The sequence below is a fragment of the Anneissia japonica genome, unplaced genomic scaffold (genome assembly GCF_011630105.1).
Source record: "Anneissia japonica isolate Jap-2015-1 unplaced genomic scaffold, ASM1163010v1 scaffold2003_len1103335_cov173, whole genome shotgun sequence".
Taxonomy (NCBI): domain Eukaryota; kingdom Metazoa; phylum Echinodermata; class Crinoidea; order Comatulida; family Comatulidae; genus Anneissia; species Anneissia japonica.
In genome coordinates, this window is record NW_022758706.1 from 1,064,150 (window position 1) to 1,080,091 (window position 15,942).

General features: G+C 32.9%; 1 protein-coding gene across 4 annotated transcripts in view; it reads left to right on the top strand.

Annotated features, from left to right (window-relative positions):
- The window catches only part of LOC117125394 (serine/threonine/tyrosine-interacting protein A-like), a 43,341-nt gene that overhangs the window by 12,230 nt on the left and 15,169 nt on the right, over positions 1-15,942 (top strand). For all 4 annotated transcript variants that reach the window (XM_033271907.1, XM_033271908.1, XM_033271910.1 and 1 more), the window contains 4 exons: positions 4,166-4,226; positions 10,408-10,484; positions 10,628-10,678; positions 11,554-11,626. In XM_033271907.1, the coding sequence (XP_033127798.1) occupies positions 4,166-4,226; positions 10,408-10,484; positions 10,628-10,678; positions 11,554-11,626 (262 nt within the window). The remainder of the gene's footprint in view (positions 1-4,165; positions 4,227-10,407; positions 10,485-10,627; positions 10,679-11,553; positions 11,627-15,942) is intronic.

Genomic DNA, 15,942 nt, shown 5'->3' on the forward strand with positions numbered 1-15,942 from the left:
CATAGCAGCTGTAACACTCTAAATATTTTTGTCTCTTGAATCCTACCAGGGCTTTGACCCGGACATGACTGAGACTTGTATCTACTGGAAATTACCGCACCCCCATTAGTGTATCCGGGAGTAACAGTATATGTTTAAATAGTTTGACCATGTATATATTGAATGTATTAAAATCTTAACTAATCTCCGTCTTATTTGACAAGTTTTAAAGTACTGCAGCCAAAATTGATAAAAACGCAGAAAATTATAAATTCAATGGGCAAGACTTACATTTTCACTTCATCGTTTATATAACTTATACAACATTCATGGCAGAAGATAAATATATATGACAAGGCCATACGGTAATTGGGAAGGAAGAGAAGTAGACCATAAACATGGAAAAAAATCTAAGTTTGCTCGCTAGTCCAAATATGACATTTAATAAAACTGACAGTGGAGGAGAAATTGACAACACATGATCTTGTTGAAATACTGTGCATAATATGGGCGTTGGCTAACGTGCATCTCCACGCGGCACAGTTCCTTAATAATTACACTAAACAGTTAAAGACTCACTGTCATTAAAAATCAAGCAAGTATCAACATCCCATCTGTATGTGTCTACGGAGGTGTGGGTTTACATGTCTCTGAATCAAAAAAATTGCTTTTCTTCTTCCCACTGAACATTTTCTCAACAAAAAAATATACTCAAGTATTAAACAATAAATCTCATTATAATTTTTAATTAAAAGTTTAATAACTTAACTTAATATACAAGCAAGCAAAACAAATATTGAATTTCATGGTACTTTGCAATTTACTTTGCGATGCATATGTTATACTTTTTTTGTAGGCATAAATAAATTTAATAACTAAGTAAATAACACTAATAATAATAATTAAAGTAATTAATATCAATTCATATGGGAATTTATAACTATCAAATACATACCCAAATTTTCATTGATTAATTTCTTTTTCCTAATTGGTATATTATAGTTTTTCATTACAAATTGAATTATGTCATTTTAAAATAATATATACCAACACCAGCATTTGTTCATAAATAAAGAAACAATAAAATCTGTTTTTATTTTCATTGGTGATTGTGAGAAGGAATTTGGCCCTTAGATTCCGGGGGAAGTCAGTGACCCATTTTCTAGTCATTATCATCAACAGGTGCTGTGTAGTCAATTGGTGTGTCATTTTGTCTTTGAGGAAGAGTTCCATCGATGTAGTATGTCCCTAAGAGGACTTACTTATTGTCAATTATCCTTTTGAACAAGTGTAGGACTTAAATATTAAATACTGTTGGAAGTCATCAATAATTTTATCAAATATAGTTAATAAGACTATTGAACTATACAAAACTTTCACTTATTAACATATAGTACAGTATATGAAGTATAATAAAAAAAATACCATATTTATTCAAATAAATGCCCCGCTTTGAATAAACCAGCAGACAACAGATACGTTCTTTTGCTATTTATTGTATATAAACATTGAAATAGATATTTAAGACTTAGACTTGTTTTTAATATCAATGTTTCATTTTTTTTCATTTTGAAATATTTGGCTCGTTAGTAATATAGTTTTTTTGTCTAATTAATCCATGATGGTAATTACGTAGAGTGAAATGCTAGGCCTCTCATAGTCCCCCAGTGGTTTTTTCAAATTTGGCGAAAATGGTCTATATACGGTATACAAAGAAAACCCAAGATGTCTAAAAAGTTGTTAAACCAGATCACTAAAGTGCCTTCTCCCAACTTGGAACTTCATGCTGTCATTGTCTTCCTGATGTGTTCGATATGCTGTCATTTTGTGGTTATTGTACATTTTGATGTGTTTTCTGATGTTTTTTTTTTGGTTTTTTTGCTGATATCTTGTTTGCTGTTCCTTACTGTTGTTTTGTTTGCTACATATTAAATTGTCTCAAGTTTTGAGTCATCATTTCAGAATCTCTTCTGGGATCAAACTATTTCAGTACTATTTATCTTCATCATCTTAAACTTATGTTCACTTTTAAAAATTTATTTATTGGGTGATGGCCATATTTCTATTCAAATTGTATTTATTATTGTGTACTTTATTCTGTTAATATAGCATATATTTCATTAGAAGTTGCACATGAGTTCAGTGACATAGAGAAAAACATTCCATCAGACATCGAGATGTTTCCTACCATTAGACAAGTGGTTGAATCTGCTTTCTGGTTGGTAAAAAGTGTGTCTAATAGTAATACTAATACATTGAAACCAGGTTTGAAGTTAATACTTGTACACCGCTTTCTTTATGTCATCCAGCTGTTTTACTGAAAGACCATTTCTGTTGTATAAGTTTTGTTTTTGTATTGATGTCTTAAATTGATTAATATAAAATGACAGTTAGCGCTGTCAAAGGTAAAGTAATACTTTTGATGTAGCTCCCTTGAAATGATGTATAATGACATTATGAATGGTCCCAACAGGAAATGATATTCATAAGAAAAAAAAACTAAGTGGAAATTATTATGTTAAGTGATAATAGATTCAATTAGGTGAAATATCAGGCCCATGGGGGATTTTTATGGTTCGGGAGAACCCCTTTTTTTAGCAAAGCCCCCTCTTTTCTGGCGAAAACCCCTTCAAATTTCCCAAACAAGTCCTCCAACCCAACTAATACATTGCAGACCCACCCAGACTCAGATATTTTCAAACATATATGCTTTAATTGAATTATTTAGATCCAAAAAAATCTTCTGGTTTTAGGGGTTTTGCCGACCCTTCATGGCTTTGACCCTGGACTTCACACTCAGAGAACCCCCCCCCCCTTGGAAAAACCTGGCTACTACAGGCTTGAATATGCACTTAACTGATGAGATTTGATTGGTGGGATCATTTAGTAATTGGTAATTGATTTGATTGGTGGAATCACACACGACTTAAGTTGATTTTAAATTGATCTTAAGTTGATTACTGTAATTCCCTATTCGTTGGCTTACCTTCCTTTTCTATCAACCGGTTGCAGAGAATTCAAAATTCTGCTGCCTGAGTGTGCTCTCTCACCAACAGACGTTTACATATTACACCTATTATTTGAAAACTACATTGGCTACCTCTCAGACAACGTATCAGTTTTAAGATTCTTATAATTTGTTTTAAGGTTTTTCAATCTAAACAACCCACTTATCTTTTTCACCTTAATTTTTAAGTCCCCTCTTAATCTCCTCTTCATCCCAAAATTTAAAACAAAAACATACGGCAAAAGAACATTCGCATATGTTGTTTCATCGATATGGAACGAATTGCCACTCTCTATCAAACTGTCTCCCACTATTGATTTATTTAAGTTAAAACTGAAATCCCATCTCTTTAACTCTATTTAGACCATCCCCCATTCACAATGTCAATTTTTAAAATCTTTCTCTAGTTGTACTCTCTGTGCTTTTGATCATTTATTTGAAATTAGCGCATTATAAATATTTTATTATCATTATTATTATTATTTTGTTTGGTAAACTGGTGTCAATTTCTAACAGTTTTGATTGGTTAACTCATGCAGTTATCCTTAAATATTGAATATATTAAATCATAATGATAAGGATCAAGATGAATCATGTGACTGAACAGTTAGCGCTTTGAGCAGTTCTTGATATGTACCCTATACATAGAGGTATAATAAGAATACTAGAGCGCTAACAGCAATGTATTCGATGTTCGAAATACGCAGAGCCTGTCTCTTATACACATCTAGATGTGTATAAGAGACAGACAATGACAAGAGGTACATAGCTTGAGGTAGGTAGCTTAGGTTCGCTATTCGTAAGGTTCATTATTCATAAGGTTCGTTATTCATAACATTAGCTTACCATATACCAGAGGGTCGTTAATCATAATGAAGAAAAATAAGATCTTTGATGTATACTAAGCCTGAAGGTGGCGCTTTCCTAAGGCAGCCATCTTGGATGGTACACATACACAACTCTGCATTGCCCCGCCATCTTGTCAGCACTCTAGTTGTTTAATAGCTCTATGACCCTATATGAATCCAGAGAGAGGGACAGAGATTCAGTTAGTATATTCATTAAGTCATGTACTAGTCTCATGCATTTCAATTTCAATTGATTTGATTGGTTGAAACATGCCTATGATTGTAATTCCATTAAAATATTATTGGCTAACATGATTTGATTTTTTTGTAGGTACTTAGTGTTAGAAATTGCAGACAGCCATACTGAGAACATCATTCGATTTTTTCCAGAGGTAAGAAAGCCAATAAATGTCATTTGTAAGACAAGACAAGAGTTCCAGATTATTTAAGTTTAAATTCTAAGTGTCCAACTTATCAACTATAGACTTGATATTTATGATTGGTTTATGTATAGACTAAACAAATGTGTTGGTTTAAAGTAGTTTTATTGAAAGTTATTTATTTTATTTTTTGTGGCATCATCCCACTTTTATTCGTAAACTGTAGATACATAATATAAGTTGTATTTTATGTCATATTCAAACAATATAACAATTTAGATATCTTTAAACATAATTTTTTTAAAATTTTTTTTTTTAACCATGCACATAATATAGTGTACTATGGCTATGCCTTTTTGTTCTATTTCCTTTTTTTTCTTTCATTTTATTGCAAGATATTGTATAAATTTATATTTTTGTTTATTCATGGTTTTCTTCATGAAGTTATTTGCTATTATATTCATACCCTCTACAATACTTATAAGTTAACCATTTGAAACGTCTTTTCTTCAAATTACAATATATGGTGAAATTGTCTTCGTCTAGTTTAATCATTAGAATATTTTTCATTTTACGAAGATACAAGATACAAGATCGATTTATTGTTATTGTGCACAACACGGTTCACAAACTCAGGTTTCAATGCTTTCATAAAAAAGAACATAAAATATAAAAAAGAATATAAACTTAACTAAAAAATACTGTACACAATATCAAACAAGGTGCAGGTTACTAAAACAAGCAAATAGCATAGGTCAATCATTGTCCATATCTTTTGTGGTTTTTTTTCATTGTTAATTAAAAATTTGCGTTTGATTAAATGTTGTAACTCCCATAGGAATATGACCCCACGGATATTATTGGTTAAAATTAAGTGGAGAATTTAAAATGCTTGATTAGTTAAATGGTGTAATGATTGTATGATTTTTAGTTGTTTCATATTGATTCTAGAGATTGTGTTGGTTAAATTGTGCATTCATTTTGATTGGCTAAATCATATACAGTATAGACATTAAAGTTTTTAAATTTGTTAAATCATGGTTTTATCAAATTAATTTTGATTAGTGAAATAATATATAATATATTGAATAATTAATATAAGACTTTAGATTTTATAACATGATTTTGATTCCAAAAATTCATCAAAAAATGCCAGAATTGTTATAAGCAATTATGTTGGTCAAATGGTTTTCAGTGTTTTGATTGGTCAAATAATTATAAAATGTTAAATTGTTTCACTAGTTAAATCCCACAGTTATGATTTTATTAAATTAATTTTGCTTGGTGAAATAAATATATATTATTTAATAATTTATATAAAACTAGATTTTAAGACATGATTTTGATTCCAAAAAATTCATCAACAATTGCCAAAATAAATTATCCAAATAATTTTTGATAATTTTTTCATTCCTGATGATGACATAATTAATGTCGAAATATTGAATCCCAACACGATGGCGTGTATTTCAATACTTGGAAAAATCCAGAATTGTATAAGCAATTCCATTGGTCAAATGGTTTTCAGTGTTTTGATTGGTCAAATAATTATAAAATGGTAAATTAGATTCAATAGTTAAATCATAATAGTTCATATTTTGAAATATATTCCCTCTATGATTGATTACTAAATATCATTGCAGGCCATTTACATTGTGGTCAAGTTTCACACATGCTTGGATTATTTAATTAAAGTTGATTAACCCTTCAAAACCCATTGAAAGCAAAATGAATCAATCATATGTGATTTAAGATACAGTTTGAAGTCTTAATTAGGTGCCAGTCAGTGAAATTGAATCAATCTTAATGGCAACCAGCCAATTGAAGTCCTCGTTCTCTTGGGACAACTCTTAAACAGCTAGGTTTATACCTTAATACTTTAGTGTTTGTGCTTGTCAATAGGGTGATATATATTGGTCATTCCTATAAAATTATAGTTATTTAGCAGGCTATTGAAAGTAGACTTTGAAATTTGTTCTACTACTATATTACAAGAAGTAGCATTTTTCAGAAGGGTGATACAAGTACTAAATACTTAAAGTTCAACATTTCTATGTTCCAGTGTTTGATCAGCAATTGGGAAAAGAAGGTTTTGTGAACATTTTAAGTGGTACCGAGCAATGTAGAATAAACAGGTGGGGAGATGAAAAAGAGGGCACAGTTTAGATAAGAGAATATTATACTTATATTTCAAAATTCAAAATGACATTTTGAAATTAATTATTATCTACTTATAAAAATGATTTTTTAAGAGAAATAATATACAAAATTCAACTATTCATACATGATTATTTTAAGTAAGATATTTAAATTATAATGCACATTCATTTAAATGAATTCTTTTTAAAACATGACAACTTGGAATGACCCCAAAAATACCAAATATCAATACAGCTTAAGTGAGCTAAAGGATTCCCCATCTAAATGATCATTCACCATCAGATATTTCCGTGATTTATATCTAATCTGTCTATTTTGATAGTTGATATGCCAATATAGCTTTATATATATAGACTATTAGTCTAGACTCTACCATATATTCCTTTACAATTCAACCCACAAATTATTAGTAGTCATTATGCTAGTAGATATATTTTTAAACTGTTCTTCCAAAACATATGCTACAAATTTTGGTTAATCAACTTTCATTTCCCTGTGTTCCAATCCTAATTCATGTACTGTACCCTCTTCTGCATTTTATTATACGACACCCTTCTTCAATGGTGTCAATTAAAATTAAATCATGGTTGACAAAGCTACTGATTAATTGGTTGAGTAACAGCGCCCTCTAGCATCATGTGTGAAACCATCTGCCAACCCGATGCCGAATTGCAAAATCATGTTTATATACCGGAAATATCTTAACCTGCAACCTATTGCTTTGATCCATTTGAAACCCCTGCCAAATATTTTCCGGATTTAAAGGAAATCAAGAAGATATAAACTCTGCCCCAAATGTTTTTATGTGGAAGCAAGAGTCATGGTGGTATATAATATCTCCAAATAAAAAGTTCATACCCTTCAAGTTGGGATCAAGAAAGGAGCGTTCACGTCATGGCCCTGTTCCTACCGATCCTTTTACCACTATACACGAACATCTTTATGTCAAATTTTTAGACCTGAATCGACAAGGCTCTACAGAGTATGAACTCATGAGTAGACACGATAGGAAGAAGACCCTTTAAATCAGTGATGTTAGCCAGTTAAAAGTATTGATAAATTTTGTAAAAACTTAAGAATTATCAAAATGATGGGAACTATACTATAATAATATTTCTTATGTTGCATCATATCTAGCACTCTATGCCCTCCACATTATTACTCCCATCACTGAATCAAGTTGAAAGAAGTCCCTTCCAGGAGATCTGTTTAAATGAGCTTTCTTAATGTGCTTAATTTTATGTTGCTGTGCATGGTGATTACCCATCGGCACTGACTTCCGTGAGACAATTGTTATTAAAGTAGTAAAAACATGCAAATTTTATGAATTTGCGAAGATACAGTATATTTTTTTTTTCGGGAGATTCTTGCTTGCTTGCAGGAGTGTAGGAGGCTCTCCCGATTTCTGGGACACTCTAGCAGACTTTGGACTCCTGCATACTCACCCAAGGACAACCCACTGAAGACTTGTTTCTAGTTGGGTATTTCTGGTAGTAAATTAGGAAGTAAACCAGGAGGCAATTCTCTACTCTTGTCCAAAGAGCATACTCCATTCTTTATCATGGACATGGGCCATACATCACACAAGACTAATGGCTTAAATGTTTCTTCCCAAAGACATCGTAACTTTGTATTCCAGCCCACCAGCTGGAACACAAGAAGAAAAGCAATAAGCCAATACATGGTTTGCACTGCGCATGTGCGTATCCCTTGGTATCCATGCTCAATCAAAATAAGCTATGTGTATGTGTGTATGGTGTTTATGTCGGTTAATCTTGATACAAGCATGCACGGTTCTAACTAAGAATTGGTGCAAATATCTGGGAAGAACTCAACGGTGCAGGGCACACACAGCAGCTACCACCAGTTTAGCCGACTGAGCTAAGCTGCTCGTTTACTTGATAGATATCTCATATACATATCTCAAATATCTCATTTATCTCATATATCTCAAATATCTCATTTACTTGATAGATTGATTCCATAACTTAGACCCTCTGAAAGACAGTTTACATTACTGTGCTTAGTGAATGAATGCAAGCATTTAGTAAGTCAGTTTCAGACTTAAACCCGGATCTCCGGTTTGGAAGCCTAAAGCCAGGCACTAACTGCGTTGTATCCAACTCTGCTCCCAGTAAACGCTGGACGACGCGACACCATCTGCTGATTGCCAGTGGCAGTCTGAATGGACCGTCATTAAAAACGATCTGCTGCATGTACGTCGTCGCGTTGCATTCTTTATAGAATCGTGTTGGCCAACGACCGCCGGGCGGAGTAATTGCCGGGCTTAGCCTTACCGAGTGACACCTATGCTTCATGCAGAAAGAAATCTTGCACTCTAAATAGTGCAATGCAAGATTGTAATATTCATCGCAGTGAGAAAGATAGACTTGGCATGAACACTTGTAGATTCCTGAAAAATATATCAATATTTTCCCCTTGTCACGAAAAGAGATATACTCACGTTTCAAAGTTGAATTTTCTCCTTGAGTATGTCCAGAAATAGTTATTAAAAGTTGTTTGTGACATTTGCTCCACTTTCCACACTTAAATTTTGATATATAGCGTATTAAATACTTAAGATAAATAAATAAATGAAACTAATTCATGTGCAACAAACTTTATCTTGCCAATCTTTTTTTATTAAATTCTTAATATTTACAGTATAAAATGCTTAAATATGTTAAGCTCGATACAACATTAATCAGTAAATAACTTTAAAGTTTTTATGGCATAAAAGATAGGCCAAATTTTCATGGCTCCACCATCAGTGACTTAAAAGCTATGAGACCTTTCTGGCTAAAGAGCCAATTTCCTAGGCTTTAAAGGGCCCTGGGATATTTATTAGCATTTTCACCCGATACATTGGCCAAATGAGCCCTTTTTTAAGGAGTACTAACATGTAAAAAAAAACGACATCGAAATACATCTTTAAAATGTCAGATACCCCAGAGCTGTAGGGGGCTTTTCCCCAAATGTAGTAAGGTCCCAAAGAAGTCTTAGCAAGATGCCTCAGGCCCCTTTGTTATGCCACTGTCCACCCTTTGCCTTTAGTTTATTTAATCATAATTATCATTTGGAGGATCGTTGATGAATCCACCAAATCTTCCAGTGGCATATCTAGAAGTCTAGATAGGGGGGGTGCTGATGGGGGTATGAAGGTGAGGTGGAGGCGTCAGTGGTCAGTTGAGGGGCACTAACTCGCAAAATAAGGTGATTTTAGGTATTTTTGGGGGGGGGGCGACTTGGGGACGCGAGTAATTTTTGGAGGTGCATGCCCTGCCCCCCACGCACCCTGCTTGATACGCCATTGAAACCTTCTAATACCACATTATGGATAGTTGCAGCATTGTACTATTGGCAGCACTTGGGGTCTAAGTCACCAAGAATCTTTTAAAATATAAAATTATTAAAAAACTACAGTTTGAAAAAGGAACTATTATGGAAGTTCCAAATAGCAAATATTGAAAGTTAGTCTTTCAGAATCATTGATCTTTTTAATACTAGGCATTCAGACTTCGTTCTCAAAGGGAGGCCCTTGCCAGCTCCCTGGACACAGCCATGGGCTTTGCTTCTTTTGCCTGATCCCATCACTCAACTTCCTGTGAAATGGGATATATATTTAGAAATATACCAAAAATGTTAAGTACTGTTATCAGACCCAAATACCTCAGTGACATACTGCCTTCCAGCAAGTATGTTGATACAGTGCATTTTAGCATGGAGGTATGATTTTAGTTTGTGTTTGTTTATATAGCTGTCTTCAAACACACAGCTGATGGACTTCCTGTCTCTGCTGATTCTATATTTACCTCTAATGTTACATTTTTTGAAAGACATATTACAAAAATTAAAATTGTTAAATATTAGAAAATAATGATAATCATGATGTTTAATTGTAAAAAAATTTATAATAAGAATAATTTATACATCAAAGTAGCAATAATGAATTTTTAAAAAGATATACAGCAATATTGCTATTTCGTTGTACAAGACATTCTCATTATTAAAATATTTTTTCCCTTTTGTATAGGTTAAAGAATTCATTGATAATTGTTTGGAAGGTAATGGCAAGTGCTTAGTCCATGGGAATGCTGGGATATCTAGAAGGTAATAATTATTATAACTATTAAATAATAATCTTTTATTTTAAGCAATACAAATGCTGTATTAATGAATTTATATTATTTATTCCCCTCTAACTTCATCAAAATTTAATCATCTCACATTTTTTTATTCTGTATCTTATTCAGTGCAGCATTAGTGATAGCATACATAATGGAGACCTATGGATTAGATTACAGGTATGTGCAAATTGTATGTAAAGACGGGCACCCACTGTATCCGACAATCGTCAGCATACGCGATTCTACGAAGAACGCAATGCAAGGACGCGCGCTTCATGGATCATTTTTATTGACAATTTGTTCAGTGAGTGCCTGTCTTTAAGCAACCAATTCTACTTGTAAAATATACTTTTCACTAGAAAACGATTATCCAGGTAGGAGGAAAAATTATTCATGGGACCACAGTATTAATAAAGTGAAAAGAACATGGGTGATGTCTGGGTGGGGCAGATGTCTCTCCCTCTTTCACACTCCCACGTGGCAGCAATTTTTTCCTGTTGGTTAAAAAGTACAAAAATGACATTTGAGTTTTCATTGGAATACCGATTTAAGTTCTGCTTTACAAATTTTTGCAACTCCAGACTCTAAACCCTGAATGATTCAAACAAATTGTTTTATTTTATAAATTATAAGTGTTCAGAAATACTAACATATCTGTCATAAATAATGCCACCAAAATTTTGTATAAGTAAAAGCACCACAAGGCGATCACGATTAAATCTGCGATCACGATTAAAGTCTATTACTTGCTTTATAAAGTGCCTTGTGGTGTTTTAACATATATGTGCCCATCAAAACACATGTTTTACAAATTTCATTTTCAGAACAGCGTTTGCTTAATATCAAGACAGAAAATGGCCAAAAGACCTGGGCAGAGTTTGCTTCTTTTCCTCCATTTTAAACTTAATGCTAAAGTTCAAAAATACAGTTGAAATCAATGGTTATTAATAAATGTACATTTAATAAGAATTGTTATGGTGATGATAATACTAAGAAAAATTATGTCGATAATAATTACTACTTAATTAACTGGAAGTTTTATCTATAAACAGTGATGCTTTTAGGTATGTTGGCAACAGGCGATTTTGTATAATACCTAATGAAGGCTTTCAGCAGCAATTAATCGTAAGTATTAACACTATTTTATCTTCAACATTCAGTAATTATTCAAATCTAACCACTTACTTGAAATTACTAAGTTAATTTTTTTTTTTTTTGTGATGAGGTTGCTAATATTAACGTATGGTTTCCCTAGAGCTGGTCTGCTTGTATGAGGTGGGAGTTGCTGAAACCTAACTAAAATTCATGTTGACGTATAACTTGTAAAGCAGAGTAGAATAAAGATTCTTTCTTGGAAAAAGAAAGGGAAAGCCATATTTTAACCATCAGTTTTTTTTTTTGTTATGCTTAACAGTAATCTTTAAAAATAGTAAATTCAATAGCACATTAAAAAAAGAAGGAACATTTTATACTATTCTTCTTCCAAACTGATTTAAGAAAATAAATGGATAGATAGATTAACAAAACATTAATCAATGGTAGCTTAGACGCACCATCTTCAGTGTATTTTTCGTTTCTTGGCAAGTGACCTAGAAATTATTCACCAGAAGTAACATTTTTGAACATTTTAGATTTGTGTCAAAATGTTGATGTCAACATAATTAAAACATAACCTGCTTTACATTACAGTATTTATGTTTGACCTTGTTTACATATGTTGCTTTACACATTTTTAGTCACTTGTAATTACATCAGCCAGGTTTATTTTAAGGCATCAGACTTATTTAGGCCCAATAGACCTAATTATTCACTTATCATCCTTGTCATTAGAAAAAAAAATCACCAAAAAAAGAGGGTCAATATTTTAAAAGAGAAACAGAAAAGTAAATCCCGGCTAGTGATGATAAGCCAAAAAGTAATTCTGTAGGGTCTTAGAAAAGAAACAAAACAGTTCCAGTCCTACATTAGGGATATAGTTTTTTTTAAATATTGTACATTGGGAGTACCTTCTCTACCCACATATTTGCCCTGATGTATTTTTAAGAATAATCACAAAACATAAGACTGACATACACACCTCTCTTAACTCCTCCATTCACTTCACATCTACTTTTCTCTTTCTTTTCTTCTTTTTCTTTGCCTTTTTTCTCTTCTCATTCTTTCCATTTTCATTTTCTATCTCCTTTCTTCCCTTCATTCTTTCTCTTTTCCCCTGTCTTTCTCATTCTATATCATCCTTTATCATCACCTCTTCTTTTCTTAAAACAGTAGCAGATAAATGAATTATTATCGTCTTCTCTCTTTTCCCCTCATCTTTTCCTTTCTCTTTTCCTTTTCTCTCCTTACTATAAAAGTTGGGACGCTCATTATTATAAATTTTAAAATAATACTTATAATAATAATACTCAAACATTTATAAGGCGCCAATTCCAAATTGAATGATCAAAGGCGCGAGCGTTATTACCCCTGGTCACTGGATAACGTACAATGGCAAACCAGCACAAAGTGCAAGTTTCTCTGCTCCCTGGGGAGTATCCCAAGTCGTTTGCTACTTCTTTAGTGCACGAAACTATAACATTCAATGCCACAACTTCCTACCAAATGCCCATTTATACTCCTGGGTAGAGAGAGACAAATATAGATAAAGTGCCTTGCCCAAGGACACAAGCGACTTGCACAGTGAGAGTTTCGAACCCCATACCTCAAGTTTAGGAGTCCAAGTCACAATCGATGTGCCAACCACTTCTACATTGTAGAAAAAAATTCTATTATGAGTATGGAGGAAAGCTGTGTTTTAGTCTGAAAATGTTCATATAATGTATTCAATTTGTTCTGATTCCCTAATTATCAATTACCTAAAAGATAAATGAAAGGAATAATTTGCTTCTCTCTACTTTGGTCATCCTGATTGTTTATTTTATTGATTTTTGTACTACCAAATAGGAAATTAAAAGTGACATAGAAACCATTTCCTTTTTTGTATATCCCTTATTATATTTAACCAAACAGTAAAAGGAACGACATTTTAAAACACAGAAACAAGAAGTATGGCAGCAGCTGCCTGATAGAACTGTCACATCTGAACAGCAATCAAGGAACTTGTTCAACCATTTTTACATGTGTAGTTCTCTCTATCATAATTGGAATTTTCACCGATGTTAATTATTTATATAATGTACGTGATGCTGCATGTGATGCTTACATGTTTCAACTGTTAAATATGTGTTATTGGAATATGGCCAATCATTTGCTTGGAACCGTGATATTTAGTGCATCAGTTTTATGAAGAAATTTATTTCTACATATTTGTACAAATTATGTTCACATGTTTTTGTTTGATAAATGTTTGAAATCCTATGAATTTGATGTATGATTGTATTTGTTAATGTTTAATAATGCCTTAGATTCTTAAGCCTCCCAGAGAGATCCTCCAGGCTGGCTGTATGTGCTTAAGTTATAAAAAAGAGGTTTATAGTAGATTTAATACTGCTAGGCCTAAGTATATTTGAATTAGTATTGCCTGTGTCATGTGAAAAGTAATCAAAAGCTCCGAATCTGGGATAGGGGAGCCATTGATTCCAGATCTGAGGTAGAAAGCCAATGGTCCTTGATTTGAGGTAGAGAAACCAGAGGTTCTGAATGTAATTTTCCTAAAACGGCCACTGACGAGAATTTGTGAAGCAGATGGAATAACAGAAATGGAACGTGGTGATTTGATGGTTATGTAGAAGAAATAGGCAGAATACACATCTCGTAACAACCAGCTATTTTGTCTATCCCATCTTTTCCCACTCTAATACGTCATGCTCTTTTATGCATTGTCGGACACTCCACTCTAGTTCCGTTGCCTCTGGATAATGTGGTATTGAGGGGAATAGTTTTAGATGCGGAGTAGGGGAACCAATGGTGGCAGATATATGGGTAGAAGGTCCAATTTATCTACACCTTTTGGAATGTGGAATTTATTCATTTAAAGGGATCAGAGAACCAAATATTAAATATAAAATAATTCTGTAATAAATGACCTTATAGCAGTGCACCTAATTAAAACATATTTTCTCTAAAGCATTGCATCCACTTGTCATAACATATTATGCTGAGGTTGTAACAGTGTTTTTATACTTTTCAGTGCATCGTCATCCTCCTTCGTTGGTTTTTTTTTTTTTTTAGAAATTTTTTCTGGCTAGATAGTAGTGTTGTACATAGTGCATTTCTACCTGGCAGAGTTCAATTTTTTTAGGCCAATAAACAAGAGATATGCAAGTGATTTTGCAAAATTTCTACAATTTATGCAATGTGCTGGTGAGTGGAGTGGTGATGTTGGCTCTTATTGTTTCAAGCAGTCTTCTTTCTTTAATTGGTTAGTTAAATTCAAGGTTATTTTATGATTTAGTCATATTTGGTCATGATGTTTTTAAAAAATAATATCAGTTTTATATCTTGCATCATGCCAAAAGGGCCTCTATAGGCTTTAAAATATTACCCTTGCAACTCAGTTTTCTGAATTTCATAATTTTCTAGCTAATATTCAGTGCATTGGTGTTTGAATCCTCTAGATACCCAGGGTAGAGAAAAAAAGCAAAGTAAAATGTCTTGCCAAAGGACACAAGAAAAATACACAGCAAAAATGTTTGAACCCTGATCTAGGTTGAAAGCACAAATCACAACCGTTGCACCAACCACTTCTGAATGTCTGAAGCACCTTGAATTTGTGTGGTATAAAAATCTTTTTATCATCTATTCATATATACCAAATAAATCTAACAGACATTTATTCTCCTGGGTGAAGAAGGACAACAACTGTAAATTCTTCGCCTGTGAACAAAAACAGCGTGACCAGAATTGGAACTGAACTCATAATTCTTAAATTAGGATGTGAAAAAGCTTACCACCATAGTCACATGTTAGATATCAGATGGAGATTGACAATAGATGTCGACATGCACTGATATTATAAACGCCACCCACAAGAGAATGATAGTTGTTGTGTTAGTCACAGCCTCACTGCAGCTGTGGGAATTGTCTTCATATATCAGGCACGATTCTTGCTTAATCACGTTGGATGTAGTGTAGAAACTTTCCTAGTACACAAAATTAATGTGTTTTGTGATGTGTGCGTTACTCATTTGTGACCTTGGAAAAGTATTAAGGAGTAACGCAATGAGGCTCGCATATAGTTTAAGTTTAACAATGTACTTGTTGGGGCGATTTTGTGCTAATTGAATTAACGTGGGTGCTATCTTACAAGCTGTTGGCTCTTAATTCTTCTAGTAACTGTGACACATCGGTGCTAATGTGTGATAATAACATTATAATGCCACTGTTATTAGGAATCTATCAGATTATTTTATCACATATTTTTTGTATTAGTGTTTTAATTAAATATATAATTCTAGCTGAAATATTTAATTACTCTAAAAGTATATTATTGAGCATTATAT